The sequence below is a fragment of the Carassius gibelio genome, chromosome B18, assembly GCF_023724105.1.
Source record: "Carassius gibelio isolate Cgi1373 ecotype wild population from Czech Republic chromosome B18, carGib1.2-hapl.c, whole genome shotgun sequence".
In the NCBI taxonomy this organism is placed as follows: domain Eukaryota; kingdom Metazoa; phylum Chordata; class Actinopteri; order Cypriniformes; family Cyprinidae; genus Carassius; species Carassius gibelio.
The window spans coordinates 19,270,212-19,284,305 of NC_068413.1; the positions used below are offsets into that span (position 1 = coordinate 19,270,212).

Genomic DNA, 14,094 nt, shown 5'->3' on the forward strand with positions numbered 1-14,094 from the left:
ACTGATGAGAGGGGAAGAAATGAACAAGAAATAGTTATTTCATTGAAAAACCATCAAATGTGAGCTGTCACTGAATATATAAATTTCCATTTTTAACTAAAAACCTAAATTTACTGTAAAATGAAATGTGCCATTAGATTTGTTACAGTTTTGCACTGTATAGAGTAAGGAAACTTATCTTTAACCAAGAAACAGGTTTTTACTGCAGGATTGTCACAGTAATTTACTGTTAAAGAGCCACAGTATGTGTGCATCAGCAGTATGGTATCTCCAGCCACTGATGATGGAGACTTAATTGTGTCTGATGGGAGGGCAACAGGTCCTCATAACCTCCCAGACCCAGACCAGAACTACATAAACCCACATCATCTGACCTGACCAGAGGAGACAGTCACAGCTAACCAAACAATCTGAGAAAAACAGAGCGAGGGAGGGAGAGGAAAGGCTGATGAGCATGCTCAGTGTGGCTCTCGGCTCAGAGACTGCAGCTTTTAACTGCAGCGGGGGACGAAAGAGAGAGAGAGAGAGAGTGTGTGCACACGAGTGGGCTTATACATACAAGCACCGCAACTTCATCACACCGTGCAAGTCTCTTTCCATCATGCACGTTCAGTAGTGTTTGGTCAAGCTGACCAGTCCGCCTGCATTATAAGGGATTCTCTGGATGGTCAGATATTCTGTTTTTATTCGAGTTAGTTCAAGTGAGTACGTAGACCATCATCTACCTGAATGGGACGGCACAGCGGGACACTTTCTCTCCTCAGCGGCTGCTCATCACCAACATGCAGCCGCCTGACACCGTACCAAACACGCTCTCAGCATCGCACCAATGAGAGGCTTCAAACTCGCCTGGTAAGCATGCGTTTAAATGCTTCTTCAGTGTTTTTCCGACACTTTGCGCCTCCGGACCTGATATTTTGTAAAGTCTCCTCGCGTCTCTCTGTGTCGGCCGTCACGTGTCATGGCATGCGGCCAACTGCAATGCCGCCCTCCTTTTTTATATTCTTCCGCTGCTCCTCCAAATTCCACTCCCTTTCCATTTTTTCCTAATCTTTTGTTCTTTTATGCACCTGTGCCCTAAACTCCCTCTCTGCGTCTGTCTCTTTTCTTTCTCCTCCCCTCCCGTCCTGTGCATGTGTTTGTGAATGCGACTCAGTCATGTGGTGGATATTTTTAGCCGCAAATCACAGCGTGCGGTGCTGAGGAGAAACCAGCGGCAACGTGCAGCCCACTTCCTCTCGCACTGCTGCCTGTGCTTTTCACAGTTTTCCTCTCTTTAGCTCATTCGGGTCTTTCTTTTCGGCACACAAGAAGGAAATATTAGAAATGAGATTTTCTCAGTTTCTCCTAGACAGTAGTGATATTGAATGGAGAACAAATGGAGGCAGAGATGTCAGATTGTTTCCAAGTTTTAAAATTTCCCATGCTGTGCTCGGAAGTCTGCAATCAGAAGTCATAGATTGCAGTTTAATTTACAACATTTCTCATAAGATTCCTTCAAGTCCAGATTACTTTAGGTTTTGAATGAGAACAAAGCGAGAGAAAAATAGACATTTTCTCTTGAGGAAAACAACCTAAAGATCCTTCTAGAAATCTCAACTACGGTACGTCTCTGCTCAGATTTACCAAAATACCAGAGTATGCAGTCAGAAGTTGTAAATTGCAATTTAATTTTCTTGCGAGATTCCTTTAAGACCAGATTATCTGTTGCACAACTTCTTATTTGATTAAATGAAGGATTTAATGAGAACAAATTGAGTAAATACTTGGCAAAAATATCAGATTTCTATCCTGAGAACAACAAGCTATTCCCTTCACCTCCTCAAGTTTCACAGTAAATCTCAAGTTATGATTTTATATTAAAATTTGTGTTAAATGAGCTACAGTGGAAACCACAAACCGCTGTAAAATGCAGATATTTGTGCCATTGCTTGGAATATTATTATTAAACAACAACATTAATATCTGATAAACTCACCTCATGAGAAGTACTGAATATTTTATTAATAATAATAATGCGTTTAACTATCCACTTTGTACGAATCTTAGTTTTTTTGTTTTTCGACTGAAGTATCTGAAACAGGTCACGGCTCGAGCAGCACAAATATATTAAACTCACTTTCAGATGCCTGACCGTCACTTCAAATGGTTTGATATCTGAACCTATGATGACTGAATCATCAAGATTTCCAGATCCTCCAACAGTCACTGAAGTGAGGACTGAAGACTGATGAGCCACTGATATGTGCATGCGTGAACCAAGCATTTAAATCAAGTGGACAAATTCATGTTTTTAATGGTTTATGTAAATAAAAATGTGAGTAAATGAATTTATTCAATTTATATATGCATATTAGCTATAGGGTGCTTTGATAATATAATTGCATACACATTGCTGGTGAATGCCCGTACGATTCCTAGTAAGCTGTTACTATTCCTTTAAGTAGGATAACCTGTAAACGTTTTTCTTCTCCGGAGCTCCCTCTGGCATAAGTAGAGCACCTTCTGTCTTCTTATTATTGATGATGAGCTGAAACTGATTGTCTGTGAACTTTATCAGGTTCTGTCCGGTCCGAAGATCTCTGGCTCTTTGGGAAACAGCACAGACTCGTATGTTCTGACTGAAGCAGTGTGATCGCTCTCTCTTCCTCTCTTGTTCTTTCTCTGTCACCTGCACTGGGAGATTTTTATATCCCTCTGATTTCCCTCGGGACACTGCTGTTCCCTTCCTCATTCCTCCTGTCTAAATGACAGCTCTGTCATGCTCTTAAATAGGGCAGCACACAATGGAGTCTGAGGGTATGTGCTATCATTATTACAGACTGATCGACAGGCATTCATAAAAACTAACTGATTTAAATAAACACATCTTATCTTAAACTATAATTAAGTTCCCTATGATACTGTATCATTGCTGAAGTGGGTACAGAGATTCATATTTTTATAAAAGTGGAATCTGCATCCATTTGTTATTAGTTAATGTGATGTGTAGATGGTCATTAACACTTTATATGTACACTTTTTCAACAATAAATGAACATTTGGTCATATACTAACTACCCTGGCAAGCCTAGTCTATATCTGCAGTCTATTTAGTTACATCATTGTTATCAATCCTCACAGATGTTTTTTAATTATTTAATGTTAAATAATATGTATACATTATTTAATTCTAATGATAGAATAATTATTATTGCAATTATATATAATATTATTACTATTATTAAGAATTTAAATTATTATATACTTGTTATATTTAATGCTAGAAAATAACAAATCCACACTAATAAGGGTAGACATGTCACAAATAATGATGCGCAAAAATCTCAGCAAATGATTTAGTGTTTATTAATAAATTATTGTGTTTTATTGATTAAGTATTTAAAACATTATGTTTTGGTTTTTGGCTAAATGAAAACTAATAATGAAAGAAAAAAAAAGTGCTTTGCTAGTAGCCCCAAATATTAAGAGGCTTACATAAATGGCAAACATCATTTAAAATACATGAATAGCAAACGAATGCAAGCCATGTGATATCTATGGTAGTGAATGGCCATTTGAATAAAACAAAATATATTAATATTGTTATAAATTGTATTATCACACATTGTATTGGGTTTGTTTCATAGGCCTTTAAAAGACTGAAATATAATGATCTGCATTGAAACAGTAAATATGTAAATATATGCACTAAATACACTGCAGATGTTCATAATACCTTGATTCAACTTGTGTTTACTGTGGCTTCTTTCTCCTCTCCATTCTGCTCTGAACTTTGCACCATTGTGTACTTGTTGTGTTATTTTTTGGGGAATTAATGTAGCAGGAAATGCGCTAACGCTTCATAATCTTGCACCACGGGACGTGTTAGATCACTCTAGCCTCCTAGAGCACTAATGAGGTCACCGTTGTTTACAGCACTGCCATGTGATCGATCAGAAACCAGTCCATCATGTCAATAGCTGCAGCGATGCAGTGTAATGACCGGTCATAACAAGATGCTCTCTCGCCTCTTTCTTTTCTTTTTTAGCACCTCTTCTCCTTTGGTCATTGTTTTGTCATGGATTCAAAAGTTTAAATGTGTCAGGCCACTTTTTGTGTCCAAACAGATCACTGTTTTATATTTTACATGTACCAAAGATATAGAGAGAGAGAGAAAAGCCATTTTATAAAGGCTTCCAAAATATGAATACAGTTACTAAAATAGTATTGTTTTTTTTTTTTCACCTTTTGTTTGTGTTTTTAGGATGAGTCATTGTTTCTAGTGGCTCAGGATTCTATTTATAACTCACTTTAATGCAAAAAAGACAGCATCAGTCCAGTCATGCCAAAAATCGTCACAAAGTCTGCCGTCAGCAAGAGAATTTCCAGATTTCACCTGTCACTCATAATAATGTAGTTTTACTTAATGCTGGTCACAGTAATAATAATAATAATAATAATAATAGCCATTGTGCACATTAGAATATTTTACCCATATTAATAGAATTAATATACTTTAAAAATACTGTACTTCAATGTGAATGTTATGTATTCTAAATTATGTTTACTGTATATTAAATGAGGTTGGTTTTAATTATGACTGACCCACTTAAGTTAGATTTATCCTTATATGTAAATTCATAATATTGTCTTTGAAATATGGTTTAATAGTACTGCCAAATGTACTGACGAACATTTATGTCAATTAAAATGTACTTTCAGGTAATTTCTATAGAAACGTGTCATGCATGCATGCATTATATTTGTAATTGCACATTTGTAAATTAAGTTGCAATTTAGAACATTTAAAATATATGAACTATAATAGTAATATGAAATAACATGCTTATTAGCAAGCACTTTACATGTTAGTCAACACATCAAAATAAGTAAAACTAAATAAAACTTTTAATTTGACATTAGTGTTATTTTTTTCTTTAGAGAACTTGAAAGAGACATGAACGTCATGAGAGCGCCTCTCTTTAAGTACACTTATATGGCCTTTTATTTTGTTAATATTATGTACAAGTAAGGAATTTTAAAAACATACTTTTAAGATTTGAAGTACACTACAATACACATTTATTGCAATTAAACACACTTCCTTCCTATGTTTTTAATCAGTGCTATAGATATATATGTTCTGTACACATCACTCTAGTTTAATCAACAGGAGGATATTTTCCACTAGTTACCGTTACTAGTTTCCTGTTGTACCAGTAACTGAACCCAGCTGGCAGCTCCAGTGAGCCACAATGGCTTCAAGTTGTCACAAAGATAGATTTGGTTTCCTCTGTGCCATTCACTTGGCTATTAGACTGAATTAAATTGCGTTGTGTTGTGTGAGCTCATCAGTGCTGAGTCCTGCTTTGCTCCAGCCAATGAGATTGTGTGGTGTTGCCATTGGAGGCCGCTTGTCTTGGCGTTATTGATGTATTTTGCGTGTCCCGTGGGAATGACCTTGCTCATAAATGGCAGTAGCACAAGGCATCTGAAATGTCCCTGTTTGGACATATGAACACACAAGCTGTCTTTGCAGACTCGCAGTGATTCACTCTCGTTTTATGAGATGAGGGCAGTTCATTGAAATGTACATGACTCGTACACACACACACACACACACACACACACACACACACACACACACACACACACACACACACACAGAGTACCATTCAGTCTGGGGTTTGTAAGGAACTTTCTTATGCTCTACATATATTGGACTCAAAACACAGTAAAAACAGTAACTGTAAAAATTTGCAGACAAAAATTACTGCTTTCTATGGAAGCCCATTTCCGCCACTGAATAAAAATTTTAAAATTGCAAATTTGTATCTCACATTTTTGACTTTTTTCTCATAATTGCGTGATATAAACTCACAACTCAAACTTTTTTGTTTTGGAAAATTATGCATTTTTCCTCATATACTGTAATGTTCAACAGATCATCATCTATTTGAAATTCAAATGCATTGTGACATTTATAATGTTAAAAGTCATTTATATTTCAAATATATGAACTGTCACTTTTGATCAATTTAATGCATGCACAGAATTATATAATGTTAAATAATAATGAATAATGTAATGAACACATAACATTACAATAATTATTGTCACAACCCCTGGCTCGAAGGGAAGCAACAAAAGGAGGGACACCCCAAACATAAGGCTCAATAGGAAAAGGTTTTATTAAGCTCAAAAGTAAATCACTATAATGAATAAAAAAATATAACAATATTTCTGAAAATGTTAGCATCATCAGTGTTTGAAGTGGGGTGTCTGCCTGCTGGTGTAATGTGCTGATGTAGCAATGTAAAAACAATACAAACCAAACCAAACACAACCCAATATCCCAAGTCCAAGCGCTCTTTTAGTGTCTACTAGAAATCTCTTTTGAAGGAGCATCTGAACCACAGCGGCAGGTGGAGGCATTGGACTGCAGATTGAGGAGACCGGTAGGAGAAGCTGCCAGTCACAAATCACCCAAATTCAAACAACGGGAACGGTCACATTATTATATATTTATTATTTAAAATATGTTTTTGAGCAGTCTCTTTCAAATGAGAGAGCGTTTCCAATAGAAACTGGTAATGATTGAATATGGTGATGTTTGATCTGAGGTCCTCCTCTGGCGAGTGTGTTGTTTCAGAGGAGCGCCCCCTGTGGGAGGCTTCGTTTATGTCAGTCTGAGACCGGTCGTGTTAGTGAGTGTGTTTGTGCAGGGCTGTGCAAGCACGTGTGTGCTGTGTGTGTTGGAGGCTGTTGGTGTTCGTGTCGCTCTTCATCAGTCTGTATGTGAATGGCTGCTGCTATCACCATGGATATGTCTCTTCCATGATAATAGCCATCAGCGGTGACTTCCGCCGCGGCCGAGTCCTGCCAAGGCCAAGTTGCCATGAAAACCCTATAAACAGAACAAAAGCAGCTGGCGACAGAACACTGTTCTCTGTGCTTCAGATTCAACACTCTTACTGTAGGAGAACCCACACACACCACTTTAGTTTTGCACTTTCTTACTGGAATGCTCCAGTGTTGCTCACTGAACAAACAGAAAACATGCCGTTTAAGTAAACGAAGTAAAACAGACCATAATATGACTAATCATCAGCATAATTGGCCACAAATTGAAGCACTGTTGTCCCATGTGCTTTTATAAAGGGATTACTCTGTCTGTACTTAATTATTTGTTAGTTTGTGTTTTATTACCAAATAATAAATAAACACTGAACTTTTGGAACTTATTTACTCGGATCACTATGAAAACTAGCCAGTAAAACAGATTGTGTGATTTATATGATCATATGATCTTTCTCAGAAATATGCTGGTTTGCTCAAGCTCTGAAGGTTGAAAAAAGCCCACAGCAAGCCTGATGAAGAGCAAAAGCAATTATTTTAATTTTTAAGGCTATTAAAACTAATTTTTGTGTTCGGATCAATTTGTTAAATATGATTCTTAACTGAAATATTTTGGTAACACTTTACTTAAAGCCTTTAAGTATAATGCATTATAAAGGGTTACTTAATAGTATGATGCAGACATTTCTTATAATTAACATATACATAGTGTAACAATTAATTAATAAGTGTTATTATGTATTAACTGTTGTTACAATCATTCATGAGATAATTGAGAGCTACTGTACTTTCACAATGCATTAAACATAAAGGCTTTAAGTAAAGTGTTATATTTTGTATTAATATTATTTAAACGTCAAAAAATATATATATATATATTAGGGCCGGGACTTTAACACGTTAATTGAGATTAATTAATTACACAAAAAATAACGTGTTAACTAAGATTAATTAATTACAGGAAAAAAATTCCCGCATTTTTAATAACTTATTTTTGCACCGCGGAACGTTTCTCACTGGATGAGTTTCGGCGGGACCGATTATACTGGAGCACCAACTAGCGTTCGCATATCACCGCAGCACACATCGAGCCTCAAGTATCACCTCAACGCAAAACATATAGCAGCTAGCGTGGACTTTACACTTTATGTTGAACTATATATTATTTTGTTGGTGCAACAGTTTATGTTGAACTCTTTATTGTTTTGGCCAAGGTTATTGAGAGTTGGACTTAGTATGTTATGGCCTCTGAAGCAACAGAGAGATGTTTTCTAATAGTCAGTGTTTCCAATGTTCTGAATGTAATTGACAGTATTGTGTTTTACTTAAAAAACACTTTACAGAAGGTTCCAGCACCTATAAGCTTCCTGAATTTCTGAAATGTACTATTTCTAAATTGTTTCTAAATATGCTATTGCTACACTTCATGGCAAAAATTGCACTGGTCTGCTAGACTTGGTTGAACAAAAATAAACAATATTTTGTTGCTTAAGCTTATGTATTCAGTCATTATTCAACGGTATACTATAAATCCATGTGAAAAAAAAAATTACTTCTCACTGTTCTTAGGTCAAATATTTATCTGCGATTAAAATGCGATTAATTTCGATTAATTAATTACAAAGCCTCTAATTAATTAGATTAATTTTTTTAATCGAGTCCCGGCCCTAATATATATATATATATATATTGAAGTTAAAGATTGAATATTAAAAGGTAATTCTTGAAAAGTATCTTTATCGGCCTTATAAATAATTAAATAATAAAGAAGTGCACATGTGTATTGAATAAAATACTGTGCAATTACGTGTGTGAAGTCTGTCTTATGTAAAGAATATAAAAGAACATTATTTCTGTAATAACTACTTTTAAAAAGTATGCTAAATGCTATTTTTGAGTTAGTTAGTTATAGTTGTATTAAATGCATTGCTAAATGAATTTAAATTAACACTTGTACAAAATTAATAGTAATAGTAGTATAGTAGTATTAGTTTTATTTTAAAGTATATGCAGTATATATGTCAGTGTGGTACAACCAACATGTAATAAATTATGTTGTTATCATCAACAAAACCGCAAAACAATCGAACCTTTACATGAAAAAGCAATATTAGTGCAGGACCACATGTCAGGTGATAAAAACCCCAGGGACATTCTTGATACTCATAATGCTTGATAACTGATGATATTTGTAGTTTTTACCTTGTCCACTTATATGTATTAAATTAATCAGAAAGTACAGTACTGCTTACTTGAATGTTACTTCAAGCGTTTTTTTCAAAACTGCATGAAACCAACATAAAATAAAAAGAAAGAAAAATATATATTTTTTTCTTAAACATTCTAATTTGTTATAAACCCAAAAATAATTCAGTTACAAAGGAGAATTATACGAAACTCAAATGCAAGAGAGATGCTGCTGAACATCATCATGTGTTTTGTGAACTTGTGTATGTTTGTGTGTGGGTTTGTATGTGTGCCTGTGGTCTGTGAAGTGAACTGAAAGTGAATGATGTCAGATCTGTTTCCTTCAGCAAAAAAAGAACGGCTCTGTACACCAAACATCTCTCTCTCTCTCTCTCTCTCTCTCTCTCTGGCTCTCATGCACACTAGGTTTTGTCTCCATCATTTTCTCACCTACTCTTCCTCTAGCTTCCCTCACAGTCTCTCTCTCTCTCTGTTGTCGTTCTTCGACACCCCCTCCAAACGGTGCGTGAGACGTAGCGTCTCCCGAGCCCTGATCTCTTAGATGAGAGAGAGAGAGAGAGAGAGCTGCAGCCAGCATGAGGAGAGAGAGGCTCTTGCAGACAGCTCTGTAGTGCCGCTCACTCTTCCTCTGTACCGTCGTCTTCATCTGTTTGGGAATGCCTCTGTCCTCTCCATCTTCTGTCTCTCCATCCATCCATCTCTCTTTGGCTCTAAGTGCTGTAGAGCGCGGTGGAGGCGTGATAAATGGCTGCCAGGTTAGTCCAGACAGACGTGTGTGTGTTGTTCTGTGGATGGGTTATGTTGTGTGTGAGTGTCGAGGCGACATAATCGCTGCCTCGGGTTCAGAGCGATGCGCTCTCGTCTAAGCCTCTTAATGCAGACAGGGTTCTTTCCGTCACTTGTCCGCCTGTCTCTCTCTCTCTGTCTGGTGGTGTAACGTGAGGGGGAGTGTGTGTAAGTGTGTGTGTTTTGATTCGGCAGCAGGAATAGGGTGCGGCACATGGCTTCTGTCACCCCCACACTGTGTGTGTGTGTGTGTGTGTGTGTGTGTGTGTGTGTGTGTGTGTGTCCATCTGTCTATCAACACTCACATCTGTTTACTGCATCACTGCATTTTCATTCAAATTTACATATAGTGAACTAGTAGTTATCTATTTACAAAAAGTAGCAACCTGCAGCTGTACCTTGCAGTGCCACTTCTAATATGAAAATGAATTGTGTTGGTATGAATGTGTTTAATTTGCTACAGTCATGTTAACTTGTATTTCTGGCTTGAATAAGATCTATCTATCTATATATCTAATGTGTTATCTTTTAATTTATAAATGAAAGGTTATATTACATTTAATGTATTGTTTTATACAGAGTAAAGCAGTCACTTGGGTGCTATCTTAAGATGTAAAAAACTAAAAAGGTACTAATATGTACTTTTAAAATACTACAGTAATATACACCATTTAGGGGTAAATTGTGTGAGATGATGTATCATTTAGCTTTTTTACTGAGTACTGCCTCAGTGTGTATTTAAGATGAACCGAGCTATAGTTGTTCGGTCTGTATTTTTAGCTGTGTAATAGCAGCAGGTGTTATTTTCATTTCCATCATGAAGCAGACAGACAGACAGGTTGAGTGACAGAGGTCTGATCCGTCTGGTTAATGGTTAAACCTGAGAGCATTTGTATGTGAGTAAAATGCATGCATGCAGACTTGTTTTCCAATAACAAGATGTAAACATTCTTAAAAGAAAAAGATTAAAAAACAACAATTATACATACATATATGTATATATATATATATATATTTTTTTTCTTTTTTTTTTTTTTTTTTTTTACTTTTTGCTTTTTCCAAAAAAAAAAAAAAGAAACCTGTTTACTAATGGGCTAAGAAAACGGTTTTGTGTAAGGTGCAGCCTGACTGGCTTCCTTTCTCAGCGGACTTTAGAGCATGGTGTGTGTGTGTGTGTGTGTGTGTAAGAGGGATCCTGGCAGTTGGTCATTATTCACGCTCAGCCAGTCCTGCAGAGAAAACAGAGCCTTCTGGAACAGCCCACAGTCCTTCCCATGGCAAACTGGACAGGACTGTTCTTGTCTGGGCCCGGGACAGTTCAGAGAAACTTTTGGGGTCCATTGACAGTAAAGCGAGAGTGACATCATTGTTTTTAAAGGTGCCTGTTTGTCCCATAGAAAGTTTATATGAAATCAGTGTATTGTTTATTTTAGAAATTTTATTTTTTGCTAACTTCTAAATGACATAGTGTTCATCAAAATACCATATCAGGATCCCTCAGTCATGAAAATCCTGGAAATAGTAAGAGATCCTAAAATTGGGATTTCTAAAACTGAAAAACTAAATAACACTTTTGTTTAAGGAACAATTCTCATTATTCGCATGCATATTACTAGCATATTAGCTGATTATTAAAGCGCACATAAATGCGTTATTCTCCATGACCATATTTCAGATCCCTGCCCCATACCTAAACTTAAGGACTGCTGCACCTTACTAATTAGGAGTTCAGGGAAAAAATTGTAATTGATAGTTAGTTAATAGTAAGAATTGGCCCCTAAACTATAAACAATTGTAAAATAAAAAATAAATATTTTTTTTTAGGTACATTTTGTACAATTATAATATAGTATAGTATAGTATAGTGTATGTATTGTACATACTATATCCAGTAATCAAGAATGACTGGGGGAAGAAAGCATAGACAAATTTTGGAAATTGAATGGGATTTATTTATATTTAGTTTTGTTACTGCTTCTTTCCTTAAAAAAAAAAATAGTGTTTTTTTTTACAATGATATTTTGTGAGAAGCCATAGTAAACATGTAAGAGAATGAATGAATGAATGAAAGAATGAAAGAATGAATGAATGACATGTCTCCTCAAACGAGGAGAGCTGACAATGTGAGCTTGTTATATTTAGCGCTGCACTCTGAATATTGCAAAACAGCCCTGTTACCATAGCAACATGAACACAGCAGAACTGTCCTGTCATGCTCGCACAAACACACATCACACATCACACACACACATTGACATCACACACACACATCACACATCGCGCCGGCGTGCACCTGTCAGTCTCATTGTGTTCGGATGTTAAACTGAAAGCTCTGATTGGTCATCACATGTTTGATAACGTCATCAAAGCACATTTGCTCTCTGTTGCGCGCATGCGTCTGTTATCTAACATTCCAGCATCGCTCCCGCTCTCTCCTCTTCCCTCTGGAGCCCAACCACTTCCAAACTTGGCCAGCGCTGTGCGGACTGTTTCCATGGAAACATATTCACTCGTGGCAGGAAAACAGCGAAAGGAAAAAAGCTGGCACTGCGAATGTGTGTGTGTGTGTGTGTGTGTGTGTGTGTGTGTGTGTGTGTGTGTGCATACCCATTATTCGGGACGGTTGACCCTCTCCGCTTCACTGTCTCACACAAACATAAATTAATCCTCCTTCAAACATTTACCTTTTAAAGTGGAATGCTACAAACCACAAAGTATTTTTCTGAGATCTGATTGGTGCATGCATGAAAGGGAGAGAATGAGAAAGTGTGAAGACTTTTATTTTAAGACTTTTAAGGTTATTGTCTCAGTAAGTAGCTGTATATGACAATGGCACAAGTCTATAGAATGTCTTCATTAGTTTAGTAAAGTGTATGTCTGTATACATCAGGTTTTGTCATCATTGATAGACTGTATAGTTACACAAGGATAGTAAAACCTAAAATCACTTACAATGCAGTCTTCAGTTTGATTTGGTTTACAAACGTATGGGTTGGTTCTTTTAATGAATCATTCAGAAAGACTCACACACTCTGGAGGACCCAGTTTGAATCATTCAGATGAATCATTCACTAAATCCTTCACTGACTGAATCTGTTAAAGCAGCTATGGATTCAGTAGATTCAGATGGATTCATTCGCTGAAGGATTTATATGACTCACTTTCTAAATGCAAGGGCGAAACCCTTGTGAAAAAGAATGCCAAATAAATTGACTTCTTTAAGTGTGCTTAAAGAATTCTTAAGTTTCTTAAGTTTTTGCTTTTAAATATATTTTACGCATAATCATTTTATTCCCCCTCTAGGTTGATCCTGGCTTGTAAAATCGATGAAAGCAGTGATTTTCTGCTGTCTGTTGGAATGCTAGACTAATATTAGCATGCATCTTTAGCAGTGCACCTGACAGGCCAAAGCGGGAGGCTATCTGTGCTAATCACTGTGATCAGATCACACACACACACACACACACACACAAGTCCTCGCTGAAACTGTAGAATAGCATAGTGACCTCGTTTTACAATTGTGATTGGCTAGTAGTGATGTAAGGTGTTGCATAAGAGCCTATAATGTGACCAGGTTGCTTCCTTTGGAAACTGGAGACAGTCGAGCATCCACAGGGACAAGTCAGCATGCAGTTTGGTTATATATTTGTGTAAGCGTGTGTGTTTGTGTGTGTGTGTTAAATTTTGTATACATGTTAATTTGATTAGATCATTGTCTTAAATGAGCTGTGTTTTTAGATGCTGGCTGATGTCTGGAGTTTCTGGGACACTGAAGTTATGCTGTTTGGCTTGATTATTGATTGTTTACTGTGTTTTAGTGTCTGCTTTATGACATCAGTCCGTCTGTGGTGGACTTGTTAAGGTCAATGGTGCTCTTTTGTTGATCAGTGGCATTTGTAGGGGATTTTTAGGTTATTAATGTTTGAAGTAGGTTTATTTTGGTCTATCACTTGAGTTTCCTTTTTGTCATTACTGTTTGTGCTTGGTCAAATACAACATGCAATTTTAATTGAAATTAAATATGTGGATTTAATTTTATATTTGATAACATTATATTTTAAAATCTTTTAATTTGTTTATATTATATTTTAAAAATGTAATTAATTTGATCCATTTATTTAAATGTAATTGATTTTAATTAGTTATATTAAACCATTATTTGAAGTAAAAGCATTTCTATAAATCTGCTAAAAATATAGTTTTATAAATAATATAGACACATTTTGAAAAAAAAAAGACAATACAAAATGTCTTTTTGAA

The 14,094-nt window shown here is 36.1% G+C and overlaps 1 protein-coding gene across 8 annotated transcripts in view; it reads left to right on the plus strand.

Moving 5' to 3' along the window:
- gramd1bb (GRAM domain containing 1Bb) overlaps positions 1-14,094 on the plus strand; it is a 138,828-nt gene that overhangs the window by 93,793 nt on the left and 30,941 nt on the right. The window contains exon 1 of one of the 8 annotated variants that reach the window (XM_052582490.1): positions 548-852. The exons of 6 other annotated variants lie outside the window; for them this stretch is intronic. In XM_052582490.1, the coding sequence (XP_052438450.1) occupies positions 830-852 (23 nt within the window). In that variant the 5' untranslated portion in view covers positions 548-829. Of the gene's footprint in view, positions 1-547; positions 853-9,571; positions 9,804-14,094 lie in introns of those variants that run through there. One more of the 8 variants, XM_052582491.1, reaches the window with a different exon arrangement.